The 23,236-nt window shown below is 49.8% G+C and overlaps 1 protein-coding gene across 10 annotated transcripts in view; it reads right to left on the bottom strand.

The window, feature by feature from the left end:
* Positions 1-710: 710 nt before the first annotated feature.
* The window catches only part of TMEM121 (transmembrane protein 121), a 123,829-nt gene continuing 101,303 nt past the window's right edge, over positions 711-23,236 (bottom strand). For 9 of the 10 annotated variants that reach the window (XM_077332283.1, XM_077332278.1, XM_077332282.1 and 6 more), the window contains one exon: positions 711-5,778. In XM_077332283.1, coding sequence (XP_077188398.1) covers positions 4,055-4,993 — 939 coding nt within the window. In that variant the 5' untranslated portion in view covers positions 4,994-5,778 and the 3' untranslated portion in view covers positions 711-4,054. The remainder of the gene's footprint in view (positions 5,779-23,236) is intronic. The other variant, XR_013230007.1, reaches the window with a different exon arrangement.

Genomic DNA, 23,236 nt, shown 5'->3' with positions numbered 1-23,236 from the left:
CACCAGCAGAGGTAATCCTTGGGCTGTTAGACAATAAAACAATAATTTTGGTTGGGTTGCCAGGGAGACTGATTGCTGACACTGAGGAGGCAGAAAATCAGCAGTACATGCCTTCAGTTCCCATTGGTGGATAAGGGACTGCGACTAGAAAAGAGGCTGTCAGGGGAGGAGACCAAAACACACTTACATTTATGCATCAATAAAAGGGGAGGCTCAATAATGTCACACAAGAAAAGTCATTGCAAAGCTAGTTTTAAATACTGCACTGAAAATACGCAGTCAACGCTATGAGGAGGGGCTGCCATGCATAGTCAAAAATAACATGATGGGGTTCACACAATGAAAGCAATCTCATGTGCAGAAATAAAAACATCTTTTTGGGCAGACTTTTTTGTGAATTTTCCTGTCATGCATAATACACTCTAGACAGGTCAATTTTTAAGCAGAAACGGATGGAAAAGTTGTCCTTTAAAAAAAGCAAATCTGAGCAATATTGCTGGTGCATATGACCCATGGGCTGAACAATATTGCTAGTCTATGACCCATGGGCTGAATATTTTGTGGGGTATTTGTGCTTCTCTTGGGAATGGAACCCCTACAACCTTGGTGTCTGGAATCAATGTTTCACAGGACTAACGTTTATAGACATATGAAAGCAACAGATCTCAAAAGATAGCAAAGAAGGAGATGCATGGACAGCAAAGAGAACCTCTTGGTGGGTGTCCAGAACCATTTATTACATAAAAACAGAACTCTCTTTGAACATGTTAAGAACATAAGCCCAGTGCTATGACCAAGCTCCCTTGTGGACTTGTGTCCCCTTTGTGGGATGGTGACAAAATAATCTGAAAGTGTGGCTTTGCAGCCAGAAGGACCTCAGCACTTTGATTGACCTTCTGTTCATAGGTGGCCAGTTGGCTTGATTACCTTCAAGATCTTCTGCATCTTGAACCTGAGAGGAGCAGGTCTGGAGGGTCGTTCACGGAAGGGCTATATGGAGCAGGGGTGGGGAAAGGACCCAATAGGCTACTGTCAGATACCAAATATCCAAAAGCAAGACTTCACATTGTCTGCTACAAAAAGTAACCTACATTCTCTACTCACATCCAGAGTATACCTCCTACCCTATCTCCTCATGATTCTTCCATTCAGTCATTTAGATGAGAATGATTGCTTGATAAAAACAGAAAGACTGAGTTTTTCCTTCTATCACGAGTTCACTCTGTCTGGAATGAGGAAAACGAAGCAGAACTCGATTCAGGGGGTAGCTGCATTAGCTTGAAGCAGCAGGACAAAGTTTGAGTTCAGGGACACCTTTAAGATCAACAAAGTTTTATTCAATATTGAGTTGACCTTAAAGGTGCCACTGGACACAAATTTAGTTAAGCTGAACTGGGTATTACCTGCCAGAAAGAAGGAATGTGAAAATACGTTGTGCTCTACGGTCATTCTATCCCTTTCCATTTCTCTTTTATGAAATTCAGAGCTTGGCTCCCAGGGAGCGGCATTCCACTGTTCAATAATGCACACCAATCATTGTCAGGCTCTTGTTGCATAATTCTGAAACGGAGCTTTGAAACACACTGTAAAAACCTGGCTGGAGAGTTTGGGAACCTATTCCTTCGACATGGTAAATAGGAAGCCAGACTGGTTCCAGCAACCCTTGTAACTGAAGGCGATTTGCATGGAGCCTCATAAATTAAGAAAACAGGGAGGAGGTTGTGGGAATGATGTCTTGTCAGCCACAAAAGATGTGTGGTCAGCCATAGACACTGTTGAAGAGTTTGACGGGCATGGGATGATAGAGAACAAGGATGTGCTGAAGCCATGGGAGAAGATCACCAAGAGGGTGTCTCTGTCAGGCCAACACTGTCCAGATTTAGGTCCTATTCACCTTTACAAGCTAAAAAATAAACAGAGCTCCAATGTACGCTAGGCCCCCTGTTTACTTGCTTGAGGTGAGGATTTATTCATCCCCATCCCAATATCCTGTTCCCAAAAACAGGGGGGGGGACCAGGCTCCACATAGTGACACTCAAGATATTTTCCCTGCACTCTAAGGTAAGCACCATCCAGGGGTGGCCAAACTGTGGCTCTACAGATGTCCATGGACTACCATTCCCATGAGTCCCTGCCAACATGGTGCTGGCAGGGGCTCATGGGAATTGCAGTCTATGGACATCTGGAGAGCCACCATTTGGCCACCCCTGCATAGACATTAGTGGAGGCCAGTCTACCGTATCAATACGAAGTGACTGCACACTGTCCCCAAACTCTGCCCTCTCCAGGTATCACCCCTCAATTATTCCACAATTTTGAGGCAGTGTTGGGAAGCCTAATTTACCCTCCATCCAAGACCAGTCATTTCTTGATGGTGTTTTAATGCTGATCTTTCTGCTTTCCTCCCTTCTCACCTAGCAGCTTCTATGAACTACCTGTCCAGATTATTATGTAGTTTACACAGGGCTGGCTTTTCCATGTAGTATAGGCAGCATGTGCTATGGGCCCCGCACCCGTGGATTAGGGATGTAGCCTCACTCCTCTCCCCTTTCCCCACTTTAAGGACACTCTGAACCCTTTCCACTGTGGGGGAGGGGGTCCCTCCACCCCCTACAGTCTGGCTACTCCCGCCACAATTGTACTCTTTCTATGTCCCCACGAATCCTTAAACTGGCTCTGGTGCTACGGGCCCTGCAAATTTTTACAGTACTCCAGGATTTACTTTACAACAACTGTCTTCATCCTTTCAACAGCCCAGATCTACTGAGCATGGGACCCACTGTGTGGCAAGCATGTGGCAGGAAGTCACGTCCCATCAGGGCCACGTGACAGGAAGAGCCAGAGTTCTGACCTCACTGGTGCTGAGGCCAGGACCCATGGGCAAGAGACCAAAAAAGCTGGGAACAGGAGGCACAAGCTGAGCCCCAGGATGTGTCCCATAGTGAGGACCCGGCCAAGGGGCTGAGCTGTAGGGGCATCTTCTTCCCCACTGAGGGATTTCCCCTCGCTCTCCCGCTCCTCTTCTTAGCATGCATGCAGAGAAAGCCAGGAAGTAGGACCCCTCTTTAGACCAATCCGTCAAAAAGGCCACAAAAATACTTGGCACTCATGATCCAGTCAAAGGGGTTCCCTGACCATCTGAAGGCCCCGATCATTGGATTGCAAAGTCTGGGTTAACCAAAAAGCAGCAGCCTCATTAGAATTTCAGCTCGTGCTGGAATACAATGAATCTGCCCGATCGCACAAGTTGCATTTGCAGGTAGCCACACCTGGCGGTTGCCCTCGCCTTCCCTTCCCCTCCCTTCCCTTCTCATGCCTCCAGGAATGCGGTTGGGGAACAAGAGAAAAGAGCCTCCTCCCCACACAGAAAGACTGTTCTGGCAGATGTGATAAAAGCACCAGGGTGACTATAAAATTGAGTTGGTCAAATGCTTTCCCCCCGTGGGACTGGCTTATCGTTTTGAAGCTAGCGACTTTCCTACCTGCGTCATTTGCTGTCTGCTTTTGAACAGAACAGTCCGGGGATCAAATGGTTAAAGATCTTTTGTTTTTTTAAAAAATGATCAACATTCAACCAGGATTCCCAGCAATGATTAAACAGGTAGCGTTTCCTCTTTTTTAAAAAAAAATCCAGAAACTGTAAACACAGTCATTTCGAATAGGACATCGAAGGACACAGGTCCACTGGTTCAAGCACTCCTCCTGACCTTCCCACCCCCTTCCCTGCCAGTCCCTCCCCCCTCCCCCATTTAAAAAGACTCTTCTAACAAAAATGGTCCTTCCTGGCCTATCGAAGCACAAGGAACAGATACAAAAGATTAGATTCTGGGGCAAGGTTCTTCTCCGAAGGTTCATTTGGTTTTCTTTTGTTTCTAGAGGGCCCCTAGGAAATACCTGAGATGCAGGGGACATGTCACCTTTTTTTTCCCTTTCTTTTTGATCAAAAGCTTGTGCCCAGGTGCAGCTCTCAGTGCTGGGATGAGAGCAGTATCCCCCTCTCCTGCCCCCTCCCCCAAGAAAACGTCAGCAAGTTCTGGTGTCCGGCAGGACCCCGTCATGTATTCAAGATCTCCCTGGTCGGCGAGGGCTCGTGGGCCATGCCTTGCGTACTGTGGACAGTCTGGTTGTGGGGCACCGAGTTCTGCTGCAGCTCGAGGGCGATGGCGTTCTGGGGGAATTCCTTCACCTGCTTCTTGTACTCGAGGAACGTGCAGGCTTTGGTGGCGATGGCGATGATGTTCTTGCCGATGAAGATGGTGGACACCCGGCTGTCTTGGAACAAGACCATGTTGATGGCCCGGATGAATATGGTGACGATGTTGATGGTCACCAGGCTCAAGACCGGGTAGAGCATCATTTTCTGGGGGGCGATGTGCTCCCCCTGCATGCTGATCTCGCTGAGGGAAACGCAAGGCAAGATGAGGAGCAGGATGTAGCAGTAGAAGAACATGAGGCCTTCTGCCCAGATGGGCAGCCCCGTTTTGTGCGGTTCCCACAGGTTGGCTTGGATGTCTAAGATATCCAGGAGGTCTAAGGCTACCCAGAAGAGACGCCCGCGCAAATCCTCTTTCTTCCGGAAGGTGCGTATGTACTCCATGCTATCCAAGGCCACGAGCACCAGGTACAAGCCCGGCACGCAGATGGAGAGCAGCAAGGTCAGGGCCTTCCTGGCCACGGTCTCCAGGTTCCTCTTATCGGCCTTGTAATTCTGGAATATAAAATACAGCTTTATCTCCAGCACGAAGATGTAGAGGAACCAAAGGATCATTGCATAGCCGCGCTTTGCCGTCTTCACCTCGGCCCCCACCCACACGGCCACGTAGCGCAGCACAATCAGGAAACAGATGTCTCCCACCAGGACGATGATGCAGACGCCAATTTTACGGGGACCTTGGTTCTGTTCCACCAGATAGGCATCCATGAACGCCATGCTGGTCATGATGACAATCGTGGTGAGACACACGTGACGCTTGTCCGGAGGCGGAAGCACCATGGTGGGATGATGGCACTGTTTTCTCCCTCTCTTCCGGGCGTCCTGGTCTTGCTACGAGGACAGTCCTACATTCCTTATTAATGGAGTGCCGCCTGGCACACGACAGGCTTCTCACTTGTTTATTTTTAGGGCAGGTTTTTATCCCAGTCTTCCTCCAAGGAAGTTAGGGAGAAGAGAGTCCCAATGAGCCTGGTATTTCATGGGATAGCTGCAGGCTATAGTCACTCGGAACTACAACATACCTGGCGCAACGGTAAATCCCAAAGGCTTTGCGGCCTGCGAAGTGAGGTTCCCACATGCAAAGCTTTCAAACGAATACTCCATTGGGCTCCCCTAGGGAATGAACTGCCCTCTCAGAGCTACCTTCAGTCCCTGTAAAAGTACTTTTGGGAAACCGCCCTTTCTTTCATGTGTGTTTCCTTTTGTTGGATTCCATTGGACTTTTCACCCCAGGCTTTTCACAAGGGATAGTCCCTCAGTGGACCGTAGATAATCCGTTTACGGGCTTTCTGGCAGCCACTTATCCAAAACCTCTGCAATTACAGAACTGATCGGGTATCCACATCAGCCTGACGGAGAAGAAACAGGTCAAAATGTGTTGCTCCCAAGCAGGTAACTCAGATTTTTCCAAGGCTGCAGACAGGATTGCTGGCTTCCCAGTGTATCCTCTTGCTTACAATTCTCTCTGCTCTTCTTGCCACTGCCCTATCTGGAGTTGCATCCATGATGAGCAAGGCTTCTATTGCCCAGTGAGGGGCCCAATCCACCATCTCATCCACAGTGATCTGCAACAGAACATGGAAAACAAGTAAATGGAGATCATACCAAAGATCTCAAGAACCTTGGTCATTCCAGCGGTGCTATTTTCTTTGTTTATAGTCTGCCTTTCTCACTGAGTTGCAAGATGGATTACACACTGTAAGACAATATAGTCAACAGGATGGGACATCCAATAAACAATGAGAAATTCTGAAATTCTGTTAGCAGCCCCCTGGCTGACCCCACTCCTTTTCTCTCCTCTCCCCTCCTTTCCTTTCCGTTGAACTATATTTTTATTTCTGTGAAGCTGAACATTCTTGAAATTCTCAGCTGCTTCTGCATCTGGGCCTCAACAAATTGTATCCATTGACAGTGGGTTAGGCGGCTTCTGATCTACACAAACCCATACAATCATGCTATTACTATGTCTTCTTATCGCTCTACAAGGCTTTTCTGGATCTCTAGACTCCCTTCTTGGCATTATTTAGACTCCCTTCTTGCCAAACCTAAGGATTGATTGGCAGTCAGGCAAAGGACATTTGGATGTGGTTAGGCCATTACCTGCCTCTGGTTTTCCTGCCAACCAGAGTCTTAAAGGCCTCCTGTCCAAATACTAGCCAGGGACAGCCCTGCTTAGCTTATGAGATCTGATGGGATCGGATCTTGCTTGGGCTATCCTTCCTGGCATGCTTCACTGAGAGGCTAGGCTTGCTCTGTTCCTCTATTATATCTGGAGACCCGAGTTTGTTTCCCCACTCCTTCACATGCAGCCAGCTGGGCGATGTTGGGCCAGTCAGAAATCTTTCAAAGCTCTGTCACAGGGGATCTGTTGTGGGGAGAGGAAGGAAAGGTGATTGTAGGCCACTTTGAGACTCCTTCTTCTTTGATATATATGGTCAAGTCCAACAACTGTTCTCCTATATTTTTGTCCATATCTTTGATACCTTCATGGGCATTATGACCCGCCCGCTGCTTGTACCCTCTTTAAAGATTTTCACATTTAAAAACTCCCAGCTTCAAATCAATCTGAATTCAGCAGGATCAGCAATGGAAATAACAAAATAAGTGCAGTATCAGCCCTGGTTCTCCAGATTGGAGGCCGCCTTTCTGAACCTAGCCTGGGCCATCCAAATCAGAGCCATCAACAACTTACCTAATCCTTATAACTTGTGCTGTTGGGGATTGAACCTGGGACCTTCTGCCTGCCAAGCGGACGCTTTGCCACTAAGCCACAGGCCATCTATTGCGGGGAAATGACACCGAGTCCATCTGTGTTTCTATGCAGTCGCTTGCTATCAGCTCCCATCAAGAGGCCCAGAGCTCCCTTAGCAGCTGCTCCTTTCTTAGTGTGGCAATTAGTTATTACAGGATGCTTCGGTTACAAGAAAGAGCCATTGCTGCTACACCACACGACGCCAGGCCAGGTAGTCATAGACGAGGGAGCATTTTTGACAGGTGCTTGCACTTCCGTCATGATTTGCTCCTGCCCAGGGTGCCAGGTTTCCAGAACGCCCCATCAACCTTTCACGGTGCAGCCTGCTTAATTTGAGAATCCATCTAGCACCTGTGCTCGAATGCCCAAACTTCAGGACATGATGCCAGAGCGACCCAGAAACAGATGCCAAGTGGCTCTGGAAAGTGAATAATCCTGTGCTACTGTACTATTTATTTCGGTGTTGCTAAAAGCTTACATAGTCGTTCGCTGACAGCAGCGGACAAGGTAACAGCCATTTGCATGATGTCGTTCGTTGCTGGTTCTTAAGGCACCAAATTGTAAGTAACTGGATGGTGCTTTAGTAGCGTCGCTGTCCCTGAGGCAGAGCGGCTGGCTTCAAATATTCCAGAGTCACTTAAATGGATTTCAGACATCTAGCCCAAGGTTATTAGGGCATCTGCAAGACGGGAGGCACAAGCATTTGGGAGTGAGCATGAGCTATTGCGATTTCCAACTAGGCCTTCCCTTTGCCTGTCCAGGCTGGGAAACCTATGGACAGGGCAAGGGGACCCCCTGTTCCAAGCTGCTACCGCCTGCCACTGCTTCAAGCCATGGTGTGGGGTTTTTTTTAAAATACAGGCCAGCATTTGGAGCATGATGACATCGTTTCATGAAAAACCTTGTAGCTCTAGGAATATCTGGAAACTCTATGGTAAATACACAGAGATACTAGTGGTTCCTAGAGCTACTGCTGTTGTTTCTTGTTTTCATTGGTATGATGTCTAAGAGTAGGCATGAACCTTAGACCAGGGGTAGTCAACCTGTGGTCCTCCAGATGTTCATGGACTACAATTCCCATGAGCCCCTGCCAGCAGTCCATGGACATCTGGAGGACCACAGGTTGACTACCCCTGCCTTAGACCATGGCCTTAAATCCATGACGAATTTGGCTGGTTCATTCACCCCCGAGCCCAGGTTCAGAGAAGATGCCTTCCCCAAATCTTTTGTCTGATTGGGTTCAGGCCATTTAACTCCCCTGTTTCACTTCTCTCTGTTTGTAAGGGGGAAAACTAAACACAGGCTTTAAATAGCTGCCAGCCATTTCAACCTCACAACTTCACTGGACCGTTGGTCAGCTGTGAGATTTAAATGGCTAGCAGCTATCTAAAAACTTCTGTTTCGCTCCTGCCCCCCCCCCAAACGGGGGGAAGTGAAATGCAGGTTTTAAATGGCTGGCAGCCAGTTTGGCCTCACAGCAGACAGGCTGTGGAAGCAGGAGGGAATCAAAATGGATCCCTGAAATGGCTTATTTGGAGGGGGGAAGTAAAACAGAGGTTTTAAATAGCTGCCAGCCATTTAATCCTTTTGTTCCCCCTGCCCTTCCACACGGAGGGAAGCCAAAGGGAGGGTTTAAATGACTGCCAGCAATTTCAGAGCTTGGGTTTGCTCATTGTACTCATGGCATTCACCTCCATGTCTCAAATCCTTGTGCTGGCTTCCAGGTTTGGTCTGGCACCCCTTAAAATTTCCTATACCCCAGGATTTGTGGGAGGAAAATAAATGCCTCCTCCCCCCAGTGACACTCTAGTAATTTCCCCTCGCCTTGATTCTGAAGTCACCCTCCTTATATTATGCTTTAGAAAGTCTGGCTGTAAGGCTGAATGTAAAAATGTGTGTAAGTGTCTTTCTATACAAACACCCATGAATGCCTTTCTATTCTGTTTTTGAAAGATTGATTTAAGGGAAGAAAGAACCCGCCCTTCTCTTACAATATTAAAGAATAACTCTCTGCCACCATCAATAAACATAGTTTCATTTTGCCTTGAAATACATAATTTGTGTGGGTGCTAAACTTTCCCATTGCTTTTGGCTCCACTAACTAGTTCCATTTATCACCTGTAGCCATGATTTATGGATGGTTAGCCGCATACTCTGGCTGTGCGTTCTAGGTAATACATCCCCCCTCTCTTCCCGAATCATCTCCCAGGTATTGGTAGGCCAGAAACATACAGATCCCACAGGAGCCCTCTCCTCCTCACCCTTCATCGCAGACACGCCATACCTAAGGATGCCAACCTTCAGGTGTGGCCCCTAGAATGACAGCTCATCTCCAGACTACAGAGATCACTTCCCCTGGAAGGGGATGTATGTTTTGGAGGTGGACTCTATGGCATTGTACCCACTGAGGCCCCTGTCCTCCCCAGGCTCCACCTCCAAATCTCCAGGAGGTTCCTAACCCTGGATCTGACAATCCTACCCCCACCCCCTGTCTCCTACTGGCAGCCAGGGAGAAGCTGGCAACCCTAACCATGCCAGATCCATCTCTCATGCAACGTCAGAGGTGGCAGCCAGTTAAGCCAATCTCCCCAGCTCAGGAGGCCCCATCTTGGTTCTTATCCAAAGAGCACTAAAGGTAAAGGTATCCCCTGTGCAAGCACTGAGTCATGTCTGACCCTTGGGGTGATGCCCTCCAGCGTTTTCATGGCTGAGTCACTACAGGGTGGCCTTGCCAGTGCCTTCCCCAGTCATGACTGTTTACCCCCCAGCAAGCTGGGTACTCATTTTACCAACCTCGGAAGGATGGAAGGCTGAGTCAACCTTGAGCCGGCTGCTGGGATCGAACTCCCAGCCTCACGGTCAGAGCTTCAGACAGCATGTCAGCTGCCTTACCACCCTGCGCCACAAGAGGCCTCCAAAGAGCACTACGTGCTGCCAATGTCAATTTTTTGGTGATCCCTGGCCCCGGAGAAGTGCAACTTTCAGCCCTGGCTCCAGCCTGGTGGAATGATCTGCTGGAAGAGATCTGGGTGTCAGGAACCAAGCGGTTGAGACCCCGCAAAATCACTCCACAGTCCTCATTCTCGGGCGTCAGGCCAAAGCTTTAAGTAGAAGTCTTAATTGGAAGAATCAGAATTCAGGATCTACACTTTGCATAGGCTCGCAGACAGGAATCTTGACAGAGATGCTGGAAGGGGGCGGGGTTACATGGGATATATACCTGGGAAAAGGGGCAAGGGATTGGTCTTAGGTGGGAACCGAGTATTCACACAGGAAAACAGGGCCGTAGTGTTCTTTGATACTGGAAGGTGCCAAAGCAGTTCAGCCAGCTATCTGGTGTTTTGCCCAGCATGGGAAGCTAGCCTTGAAGTGAGATAGCAAGGAGTTTGTAAGCAGGATGAGCCTTTGAAATGAAAGCTGGGGGATGGGAGGGGCTTTGCCCCTAGGGCCTGCGGAGGCGCCACAACTCAGCGGGAGTTCTGGGAGCATCAGAGGAAACAAGCAACATCAGAGGAAACAAAGAACCTTACAGAATGTGGTCCATGGGTCAGGAACCAGGGGTTCCTGACACTGGGCCCTTGAGTAGTTACCAAGTTCTGAAGGTCCTGTAAGATGGCACTGTTCCGCCAGCCTTATGGTTGAAGCCAACATAAGCACACAGAAACTTTGAAGCAGGCCTTCCTCTCCTCTCCTCTCCTCTCCTCTCCTCTCCTCTCCTCTCCTCTCCTCTCCTCTCCTCTCCTCTCCTCTCCTCTCCTCTCCTCTCCTCTCCTCTCCTCTCCTCTCCTCTCCTCTCCTCTCCACCACTGGAGTGCGGAGACTGGAACCCAGACCTGAACTATGGAGCTTGAATCAGAACAACCCATTGTTATATTCAGAGCATTTTATATATTTTTATGAAACTAATTTTGAAGTGGTTTGAAGTAGTCTATTGTATTTCAACGCCATGTACACGTGGGTTTTATGGTTGTGAACTTCCCCGAGTCCGTGTCAGAGAGGGGTGGCCTACAAGCCCAATAAGAAACAAATTCAATAACCACAAGGAGAAGGGCCCATCAGCACGGAGTCCATCGGCAGCCCGGTGAAAACCAAAGCGACAGGATTTAAGCCAATTTGCCCCCATTGAGTTAAGCAGGCAGAAGAGCAAAGTCTTTGCAATTAAACTAGGGGTTTGGATTGGATTATCTGGTTGGGAAGCGGGAGGAAAGTATATTAAAAAGCAATGATCCCTGACTCATTTACCCCGGCGAGTGCTGTTTTAGAGTTAATTATTAATGCTAATGCCGCACAGTCTGAAGTAGTTTTCGCAGGAGAATCTCCGGCTTGGGTCGCTTCGTGCCGCAAATGCAACCCCCTTGCCTTCATGGCGCCATTGCAAAGGCCTCTCGTGCCACTGAGGCTCAAGGGCAAAAGGCAGGGCTGGGGATCGAGTTGCCAACCTCCAGGTTGCACCTGGTGAGATTCAGCTCTGACAATTGATCCTCAGGCGATCAAGACCAGTTTCCCAGGAGAAATGGCTGCTTTGGAGGGAGGCTTTTGTGGCATTATACCTTGCTGAAGTCCCTCCCCAAGCTCCACCCCCAAAATCTCCAGGCATTTCCCGGCTCAGAGCTGGGCCCCTTTCCAGGGCTGTTTGGGCGTTGGAGGGCCAGCTTTCATGACCCATCCACAGTGGTGTGCCTAGAGTACCAGGCACCCAGGTCAGGCAGGTGGATGGATCTTGGTGATGTGGGGGTAGGCGCATGGTGACATGGAGGGTGGGAGCAGGTGGGGCGGGGATTGGAGATGTGGACGTGGGGGGCATACCCAGGCAGTCTTAGCAGCTGGTAGAGTTCGTGCCTGGCTGCTTCACCAGGTCCCTGCAAGCTGTGTGCTGCTATCCTCCTTGCCTCACCTTGCCTCTACTGGCTGTATGAGGTGGGTGCCCAAGGCCATGGCAATAGGTGCTGCCAGAGAGAGTGAGGGAGAGCAGGCTGGGCTACAGGCACCAGGGACGGCTCTGCAACAGGAGTGCTCTTGAGTATGGGGAGAGCACAGGGGACAGGAAGAGCCTCTGACTTTATAGTGCAGGTTGCCAGGCTGGCCCTTCCAGGAGCTGGTGAGGGAGGCAGCGCCCTACCAAGACACCCAGGAAGGACGAGTTGCAAAGGATTGGTGCCAAGTTCAGCCTGGAAGACAAAGGCAGGCCCCTCCCTCCCTGGCTTCCAGGACCTCTCTAGCAATGGGGAAGCTCCTATGGTGCTCTCCATAACATGGCACCCAGGACAGGTTGCCACTCCACAGATGTGCCATTGCTCATCCAGATTTGTCTGCTTGCAACTATCCAACAGCATCACCCCATGAAAACCAGTTTGGTGCAGCAGGCACAGGTTTAGATAAGAATCAGGGAAATCCAAGTTCCAGTCAACACTCAGCTACAGAAAGCTGCTGTGTGATTTTGGGCCAGTTACACATTCTCAGCCTTACTGTGGCCCAGGGCTACTGTAAGGATGAAACAGAGGAGAATGATGAAAGCTTTGAGTCCCACTGAGAAACACAGGGTATTAATGAAATATAAATAATATAACTGAAGTCAGGGGGGTGGATAAAAGGCAGGTTGGTTGGTGGGAGGGACGGATAGATGGAGAGAAGGAAGCGGGGGGAGGTGAGGATGTGGGAGTTTCCAGAAGGAGGGAAGGGGGAAATAGTGGGGAAGGGGTTACAGGGTGAAACAAGGTACCTCCGGCAAGTTCTGGTGAATTCCCCACTGCACCGCTTGGTCTGGTGGCTGGTACCACCAGCTGAGGTTTACCTGTCAGAGGGGAATAGAAGCTGGAGACAGGGACAAAGAAAGGTAGGTTGGCAGGTGGGTTGGAATGACAGAAGGTAGGCAGAAAGGGGGAGCGACTGTGGGGATTGGGGGGGGAAGGGAAAGGAGAAATAATGAAGGAGGAAATTAGAGTCTTCCTTCCACAACTCCTTGTGGGTCCTCCACTTCCTTCCATTCTGTCTCTGATCTGTCCCTGCCTGCACTTGCCTAGCTTCAGATCGGAATATTTGATCTTTTGGCTGATATTCACCGACTGAACATTTCATTTCAGGTTAATCTGCAGTATTTATGAGTCAACGCGATGCTCAAGGGCTCCCTGAATGATGTCAAACACTAAAACTCATTGCCTTGTGTATGAATGTTTAATGAATTGTCCCCTTCAAGTAAGGAGTGTGGCATTAAGATCAAAAGATGTACAGGAAGGGAAGGTTCCCCCACCCACCAAGTGTCCTAGCTTGGCAAGAAACCGGATACTCGGGAATACATCAGGGGCTTTGGAGCCCGTCATAACAAATAAATAGTTCAGTAGACCCAGATGAACTTGACCAATCACACCACTTCTCCTTTGTTGCCGCAGCCCTAATGTTGTTCTTTTAGGATCCGCATCCTTCAGAGCAGCATTTCATAAGTGCATAAATCTGTTGTTCTACTGAATCAGACTACCAGTGTATCGGGGTCAGAATTGTCTGCTCTGACTGGCAGCAGCTCTCCAGGGTCTCAGGAGGAGATTTTTCAACTCCCCTACCACCTGGCCTCTTGTGGCATAGAGTGGTAATGCAGCAGACATGCAGTCTGAAAGCTCTGCCCATGAGGCTGGGAGTTCAATCCCAGCAGCTGGCTCAAGGTTGACTCAGCCTTCCATCCTTCCAAAGTCGGTAAAATGAGTACCCAGCTTGCTGGGGGGTAAACGGTAATGACGGGGGAAGGCACTGGCAAACCACCCCGTATTGAGTCTGCCATGAAAACGCTAGAGGGCGTCACCCCAAGGGTCAGACATGACTCGGTGCTTGCACAGGGGATACCTTTACCTTTACCACCTGGCCAGGAAATGCAGGGGGTTGAACCTGGGGTTTTCTGCAGGCCACACAGATGCTCTCCCACTAAGGTTGCCAACTTTGGACTGGAGAGTTTGGGGGTGGAGCCAGGAATGGAAGGGGTTTGGGATGGGGAGAGACAGTATCTCTAATACTAAGAAGTTCTCCAAAGCAGCCATTTTCTCCAGGGGAACTGATCTCTGTTCCCCTGGAGATGACCTATAATTCTAGGGGATTCCCAGGCCCCACCTAGGATTGACAACTCTGGATTGGGTAATACCTGGAGAGTTTGGGGATGGAGCCGGGAGTGGAAGGGATTAGGGAGTCCATTTTCTCCAGGGGAATTGATCTCTGTCACCTGCAGATGAGCTATAATTCCAGGGATCTCCAAGTCCCACTTGGGGGCTGGCATCCCTATCTTCCACAGAGGCAAGGCCCACTTTCCAGTCGGGAGTAGGGAGTCTAAATTGATAGCCCTCTTTAAGTATTTGAAAGGTTGTCACTTGGAGGAGGGCAGGATGCTGTTTCTGCTGGCTGCAGAGGAGAGGACACGCAGTAATGGGTTTAAACTTCAAGTACAACGATATAGGCTAGATATCAGGGGGGGAAATTTCACAGTCAGAGTAGTTCAGCAGTGGAATAGGCTGCCTAAGGAGGTGGTGAGCTCCCCCTCACTGGCAGTCTTCGAGCAAAGGTTGGATGCACACTTTTCTTGGATGCTTTAGGATGCTTAGGGCTAATCCTGCGTTGAGCAGGGGGTTGGACTAGATGGCCTGTTCGGCCCCTTCCAACTCTACGATTCTGTGATTCTATAAATTCAGCAATGGAGCCCTCTCACCAGTTGCATAAATTGTTCCAGGGGAGTTCATTAGTCCAGACAAGAAGATCTAGAAAGCCTCGGGGAAGTACCTGCCAACACTAACCCTGCTGTGGCTGCTTCAAAGAGCCCCTCACCGGGGAGAATTCCAGGTCAGTGGCCCGAACAACATCCAGGACTCATTTCTTCAGTGCGTCGATGCAAATCTTGCCCTCTTTGGGCTCTGCTTCCTGCACCCCCGTCGCTCCTCCCTGCTGTCTCGGCAAGAGCTCCTCCTGGCAAGCTGCTTGAACGAAACTGCCTTGCGTCGTAAGCAGCTGCAGCTTCGAGCCCCATGCTGCGGGTCATCAAATGCTCCATTACATTTGATCCACACCCGCCCTGGTGGCAGGCGGCGAGGCGCCACACCCCTTGCTGTGTTTGGGAACCCTCCGCTGTTCTCTTTCGCAGCCTCTCTGGTGGGCTGCGATGACTGAGATGCCGAGAACAAGGAAGTGTGCTTCCGACTGACTGTTTTTCGCACAGCTCTGCCGGGATCTGACTGAAGGCTCCTTGTTCCTCCTCCTGCTCCTCTTTGCGGGCTTCGTGGGAAATGCCGGGCTGTTCACTGACAGCGGAAGCAGCCCACTGAATAGGCCCTGCCATAATACTGGCTAGGAAACGGCAGCCCACGAGCTCAGCTGGTTTAGGACAGCCTTCCCCAACTTGTGGCTACCTTCGGAATCCTGGCGCGGCCTAGTGGGTGCACAGCTACGAAAGGGCTGCCACAAAATGGCCGCCGCAGCAGGCGGAATCAGCCACAAAATGGCTGCCGTGGCTTGCCTTCGGTCACACAGCGTCCATCCTTGCACTGCGGGGGCAGCTGCTGCCAAAGCAATGTTTTTGAACATCTGAACAGACAATCAAATCTCCAATGGCCTTGCTGGGCAAGAGCCCCACCTGATTTGACCCACTTCCCCAAAACAATTGGAGGGCACCAGGAAAGATGTCGACCTACAGTGTGGCACTGACAGGACCTCTGTTTTAGAAGAACAGGAAGAGTTGGTTTTTATACCTTGCTTTTCACTGCCCGAAGGAGTCTCAAAGTGGCTTACAATTGCCTTCCCTTCCTCTCCCCACAACAGGCACCCTGTGAGGGAGATAGGGCTGAGTGAGCTCTGACAGCACTGCTTAGTCAGAACAGCACTCAGTCAGAACAGACTGCCAAATTAGAAGTCGCTGTTCTAAACCACATTACCATGCTGGCTCTCTTCGGTTCTCCTAGCCCTTTTCGGTCATTACGGTTCTGGTGCGCTTACTTTGCATAGCAGGAGAACACTCCAGGCGCCATCTTGTGTGAACTGGTTAGGTCATGTATTTTCCTCTTTCCACACACACAGTAAGAAATCCCCAGGTGTTTTGTAGGCACAATCTTGCATTTCCTGGTGCTGGAAAATACATTAGCTGCCCTATTCACACAAAATAGTGACCACAAGAGGCCCACACACAAAGCACGCTGTCCTAGTCCAAGAGGCAGTGGTGCCAACATCAGAATGTCTCAAAAGGGCAAGTCTTTCTCACTAGAATGGGAGGTGGCAGAAGCTGCCCAGATGACCCTTAATAAGGGCTGTGAATTTTCCCAACTATGATAGAATGAGTCCAATTACGCCAATTTGAGCCTTTCTTCTTGGGGGGAAAATAATGAGAAATGAGAAGTGGTGAAAGTCCAAAGCAGGGGTAGTCAAACTGCGGCCCTCCAGATGTCGATGGACTACAATTCCCACGAGCCCCTGCCAGCGAATGCTGGCAGGGGCTCGTGGGAATTGTAGTCCATGGACATCTGGAGGGCCGCAGTTTGACTACCCCTGGTCCAAAGGGCCGTCACAGTGAAATTATGCCTTGGTGTGCGCTTACTGAGAAAATAAAAACCACTGATTGCGTTTGCGCAAGAGAAGGCCCGCATCTTAACTTCCCATACATTCTACAAAGCACACTCAACGAACTGTGCCTAGAACTTCAATACTTGGCTGCATTTTGTTCAGACCACCCAGCAGAAGATTGGACCATGGAAGCCTGCAGAGGTGGTTCAGGAAAGGGAGAAAGCAAGTATGGTGTGGTGGTTACAGCACTGTGCTAGCATCTGGGAGACCCAGGTTCAAATTTCTGTCTCTGCTATGGATAGGCCCCCCCATTTACCCGCCTGGAGTACAGAATTACTAATCATCAGCCTCATTTCCCCCAAGGAATTGAGGAGCAGGGGGGGAAAATGGCTTCCACATAATGACATGCTGGGAATTTCCCCTAGTTTCTATGGTGAAGATCATAGAAACTCAGGGATGCAGCCTAGAGCATCACCTGGAAGTGACACCACATCCCCCCTCATTGGCAGGTCCTCCTAGGCCACTGACAGAGCATGGGGTAGGTAAGGTTGCTAAATCCAGACTGGGAAAGTCCTGGAGATTTGGGGATATAGCCAAGGGGGGTGGGCAGAACCCTCGGTGGGGCACAGTGCCATACAGTTCACCCTCCAAAGAGTCCATATTCTCTAGGAGAACTGATCTCTGTAGTCTTAAAGTATGTTATTAATCCAGGTTATAAATAATATAATTATTTATAATAAATAAATATGTTATTAATCCAGGTGATCCCCAGGTGCCCCGTGGAGGCTGGCATTCCTATTATAAATCTGAAAGTTTAGAAAGTTGTAATGATGCTTAGGAAGGCACCAAGTCTGGCCTACCTCACAAGGTTGTTGGGAGAAATACTATTTACTCCATCCTCAGCTCTTGAAAGCCAGCCTGTTGTAGTGTTTTAAGAATGGCACATTCTAACCTGGAGAACCGAGTCTGATTCTCCACTCCTCCAGTGCAGCTAGTTGGGTGCCCTTGGGCCAGTCACAGTCCTCCTGGAGCTGTTCTTGCAGAACTCTTAGAGCTCTCTCAGCCCCACCTACCTCACAGGGTGTCTGTTGTGGGGCAAGGAAGGGAAAGATGTTTGTAAGCTGCTCGGGAACTCTGTTGAGTAGTGAAAAGCAGGATATAAAAAAAACAGTCTTCTCTTGGAGGAAGGACAAGATGGACAGATTTGTTTAAAATCCCATCTGTTTTTAAAATTTCGAATAAATCTACCACACTGTTTAATCCCGTCCTTTCCAAATGCACCTATCTGACATAGGCTAGGCATTAAAAAAGAAAAGAAAAGAAAAAACAGAGATCTCCAAAAACCTGTCTCTTTTTAACAATTTGAATAAACCGGTTCGTTTGCTTAAAGCAAAAGCGGACAAACCCTTTCGAAACATCTTCCCCTGAATATTCTTGAGCTTTCCTTGTGTTCGGGGCTTCCTTTTTGCCGAAATGTGCCTGGAAGTCTCAGATAGACTCATCAGGAAAGCAAAGATGCAGATCTGGCATCTCCTCACACACAACAAAAATAGAACCCCCCCCCCCCCAATTATAAGCCAGCCAGCCTATCTCTGCCTCTCCATTCTTTTGCTCGCACAACAATCGCCCCTAGCCAGAGCTCAGATTTCCTCCGAGGCTTATGCCGGCTGCCTGGGAAATGAATAAGAGCACGAGGAGGCCTGTATATTGAGGGAGGGGGAGATGAACGATCCTTCTGGCGGAGGATTCGGATGCCGGGTTGGCCCGGTGCCTTGAGGAAAGCTGCAGGCATTACAAGAAGACAAAATCCCACCCTTCCGCGTAGCTAATCCCCAACATCTGCAGGCTGGAAGCTATCCTAACAACAGGCTGCCCCAGAGAGATCTCTCCTCCAAGAGTCAGACCGGTGGGAGGACTTAGGCTGGCTGCAAACGGGGGTGGGGGATGACACTCTTCACAGCCATCCATTGTTCCGGATTCAAAATGATAGCTGGGGATTTCACAGAGTTATGAGCAAAGCTGTTTTTTTGTTTAAAGGAAGGCTGTTTCCAAGCCAAAGGTATCAGACCTTTTCAGCCAGGGAGCTGTTTATAACCGACAACATACAGGTTGGGTTTGATGTCCCTTTCTGGGTTGCCAGCTCTGGGTTGGGGAAACCTGGAGACTTTGGGGGTGAAGCCTGCAGAGGTGGGGTTTGGGGAGGGGAGGGACTTCAATGCCATACAGTTCACCTTCTAGACAGCTGCTTTTTCATTTTTGTTGCCTAGCGATGAGCTGTGATTCTGGGAAATCCCCAGGTTCCGCCTGGAGGCTGGCATCCCTTGGCCACCAGGTTGGAAAACACTGCTCTATGATGTTTGAATTCTTGGGATGAACTGTCCTCTGGAACAGGGGTAGTCAACCTGTGGTCCTCCAGATGTCCATGGACTACAATTCCCATGAGCCCCTGCTGGGAAAATCTGGCATGGGCTTATGGGAATTGTAGTCCATGGACATCTGGAGGACCACAGGTTGACTACCCCTGCTCTGGAAGATTTTAGAAGCCAGAAAGGGCACAGATCCCAGGGCCAGAAGTTCAGGCTCATTTTCTTCCCCATCTGGTCCACACATCCTTATGTTGCCCTAGCATCAGTGACTGGTGAAGGCAGAATTTCCCCACAACAGGCACCCTGTGAGGTAGGTGGGGCTGAGAGAGCCCTGATATTACTGAAGATGGTTGGTTCTTCTGTGCCACTTTTCTCTACCCGAAAGGGGCTCAAAGTGGTTTACAATCGCCCTCCCTTTCCTCTCCCCACAACAGACACACTGTGAGGTAGGTGGGGCTGAAGAGAGATGAGAGGACTGTTTGGTCAGAACTGCTCTATCAAGGTGTAGAGTCCAAGCCTATGGACCTAAGGGTTGTGGTTTTTCTTCCGATGGCATTCAGTCTCCAATCCAGTCACAGCCACATCCCTCACAATGTCTACCTAAGCAACTGCTACCACACGAAAAACTCAGGAGAGGTAGTTGTGGGGCCTATCGTTTATTCGTTTATGAAATTGTTATCCCCCCCCTCTCTCCCCTGGAGGAGACTATAATGCATTCCAAGCAAAGAACAAGGCAAGAAAAGAATTCCTTGAAGAATATGTAGCTACAGGTCAGCAAGGCCTGAAAAACACCACCATGAATTCCTCAAATCTGAAAATATGCAGAGTTTCCCAAAGGCCAGAGAAGGGCAAATAAATCCATTCGTTCAAGTTCCAACCTTGGGAAGTAATTACCGCAAAACATAAAACAATCAATTTTTCCATCAAGAAGAAAATGGGCTGGTACCTTTGCAATCAGCATCGATTAATTAAGGGCGAATGAGAACAAACCAAGCGTAGTCGTTTTGTTTTGAGGACAACGTGGGCGAATGAATGATTTGGATCCAATCCGCCCTGCGGCCTGACTCCGGAAGTACAGCCAAAGAGATACTTGTGCATGCATTCCATTCACCCCCCAAAAAGAGAGGCACAGGCTCGACCCCCATTCTCCTTCCGGTTCATTCGTACAAGAGCCGGTCTGGCACAGCGGCTAAGAGAATGCAGCTGTGGTCCCCGATTCAAATACCGCCGCTACTGTGATTTTGCTAGAATGATTCCGCACCTACGTTGAGTCTTAATGTGTTGACCAGTAGTGGGTTCATCCCTGGTTGCTCTGCTGGGACTTTAAAGTGTAAATCCTGGGTGCATTAAGTGTGGGAATCTCCAGCAAAAGGTGAATGGGTAAGCTTGGAATGATCCAGAGGCAAGCAGGCTCTGGGAGTGTGGAGATCTACAAATGGCCACCTCGTCCAAAGTGACTTGAAGTACTGATGTGGAAGAGTCGAGAGCCAGGGTGCCATATTGCTTGTTGAGAGTGTGGAACAAGTATCTGTGAGGCCTGGGTTCAAATCCCCGCTCATGCTATGGAAGCCCATTGGGGGGGATTGCCAGGTCTACTGGTCCGGGAGGGCAACCCCCACTTTCCAGATGTACCTCATCCCCCCCCAAACTCCCCCAACTCCCCTGAACCCGGAAGAACATTGCGACGTGTTAATGTCACCCAGAAGTGACGGTCATTGGAGGAGTGTGGCATTCTGTGTTTTGGGCAAAACTCTATGACTCGAAACAAATTCTACCATAGAATTTTGCCATAAAGCCAGAGCGTCAACCCATGACGTCTCTGACATGCTGACGGCACTCCAGGGTGATGTCAGGATGTCACGGCAGTCCTCCCCACTCCCAGAACATTCCTGCATATCCCCCGCCAGCAGTGTCAAAGGACCTGGCAATCCTACCACGGGGTGACCTTGAGTTACCCCACCCTCTCTGCCTAATTTACCTCATAGGGTTGTTGTGAGGAGAAAATGGAGGGAAGGGTAATGATGTAAAGCCACTTGAGGTTCCCGTGGGGGAGGAAGGCAAGGGACAACCTAAAGAAGCAAAGAAAGAAAAATCCCACATGCCTTGATACAGAGTATTTGGCAGGGGGGCCTTGGGATCGGCTTTTGTGCAGGGCTTTGGAGGCCACTAAAAGCCAGCTGGCCTTTGAAATTTGTGAAACGTTCAGTGCCAGAGGCAAAGGACGAGCATGATGAAGGAGCAGAGAGAGAGAGAGAGAGAGAGAGAGAGAGAGAGAGAGAGAGAGAGAGAGAGAGAGAGAGAGAGAGAGAGAGAGAGAGAGAGATGATAGAATTCCACGCCCCTTTGCTAGGATCATAGATTGCCTATGAAGCCTTCAAAGTGGTTAAGATACAGCACTTTAAAAAATGTTATCTTCCCTTTCCCACATAAATTCCCAATCTACTAGACCAGTGGTCCCCAACCTTTTTATCACCGGGGACCGTCAACGCTTGACAATTTTACTGAGGCCCGGGGGGGGGGGGTTGTTTTTTGCCACCACCTGAGCCCCTGCTCCGCTTGCTTTCTCGCTGGTGTCCCTGACTTCCCGCCACCCCCTGGAAGGCGCTACCAGTAGCAGCTGCGCAGTGCCACGCTGAGGGGGAGCCCCAGCCATGGCGGCCGCTGGAGAGCACTAAAGGTGAGCAGAGTGGCAGGGCAGCCCCTGAGGCAGCAGCCAGGGAGGAGGATGAGGAGGAGCCACGGCCCGGAACCGACTGATCCACAGACTGGTCCCGGTCCCTGGACCCGGGGGTTGGGGACCATTGTACTAGACCCCAATCTATTAGGGAGGCATGACATCACTTCCTGGTTGTGCCTGGAAGTGACATCACAACATCACTGAGAGCCACCTCACCTGCCACGTTCCCACCCCTAGCAAGCCTTCTAGTTCCACTGAGGTGCCGGAAAGCCCAAACTGTACTTTTATTTTAAGGAGAAGCAAGCGACTCCAGGAAATACAGCAGGGGACACCATGCTAGGAATCACTGTTTTCAAGGGCAAGCACTGGCTTTGGAGTTCCCTTTACCAGTTGAAAAACAACAGTCCTTTCTTTCTTTTTAGGGGTTGGACTTGATACCGTGCAAGACTCATGTCACCCACTGTTTGACCAATCAGAGAGGTGGAAGCAGCCATCTGGGTGTTTGCAAGCAGCTCAGAAGGTTACGTTAAGGCAGCTGCTGGCGTTTAAAACTTGCCTCCAGAGTGGCGGAGTCTTTGTGAGATGCAGGTATGAAGTCACGAAAAACTCTCACGCCACAGTATTGCTGCCAGCATGTGAATATGCAGAGAGAGACAGCGAAGCATCAAGCTACTTGAGAAATTAAAGAGATTTTATTATGAAGAGAAACAACTATGTATAGAAAGACACAGAGACCCAACTAACTAGCTAGTTGAAGCTATTCTTCTAATCGACTGCTGTTCTGGAGGCAAGCTGGGAGGAAGTATGCTCAAAAAGCAGGGACACTGTTGAGGGACACTGGAGAAATTGATTTGAAAATCATCTGGAAGTGCCTGTCCTGACTATGCTAAATATATATTTCCTCTGATGCCCCCTGTGGGACATTCTTTATATTCTGGTCAGTTATGCACCCTGTGGATCTTACATATTCCAACAAATACGACGCAAAAACATAATCCTTAACATGTGCTCCTTCTATTTTGGAAACAGCCTCCAAGTAGGAGACTGCCCGGGGCCCTGTCCATCCAGTGCAGGCCCTGTCCGTCCAGTGCAAACAGCCCTGGGCCAATCAGAAGATGCACAGCAAGCTCTGTGCCTTCTGGTGATTGGACCACCCCCCAAAGGGCCCACCTCTGGTCTCCGCTCTCCCGCCGCTCGCACAGGCTCGCTGCCTGATGGTCCCTGGATGGCGAGGACACCAGGCATGCAGCAGCCCTCCCCTGACCCTGTGCTCCGAACTCTTAGGGCAGGAGGAGATGCGGCGCGGGGAACAAGGGGAACAGACCCTGGAGGGGCCGAAACAGGCAGCCGAGGCTCTCTGCGCTGCCCTCCACTGTCGCCCCAAAGCGAGCTCCCCCCCCCACTCCACCTGATGCGGCTCGACAGAGGCCGCTGGGAGCCGCCTGTGCACCTGCAAGCGCAAGATGCCTGGAGACCCAGGTGCAGCCAGGATGCTCATGCTGAAGGCCACACGCAGCCACATGAACACAGAAGAGCATTTTGGGGAACAGTTCAGCTGGTAGTTGGAGGTGGGGTGGTAAGTCCCATTCCACTGACAAAGATTGACTTCTGTTAGTGGAAGATTCACAAGATCCAACATCCACAGGGGACTCCTGGATCAGTAGCTGACTCACAGTTATGATATTGATAATCATTTGGATTGTTAAATA

Source organism: Paroedura picta, chromosome 4, assembly GCF_049243985.1.
Source record: "Paroedura picta isolate Pp20150507F chromosome 4, Ppicta_v3.0, whole genome shotgun sequence".
NCBI lineage: Eukaryota > Metazoa > Chordata > Lepidosauria > Squamata > Gekkonidae > Paroedura > Paroedura picta.
Note: the sequence above shows the minus strand (reverse complement) of the source record. Positions and strands in the feature narration are given on the sequence as shown.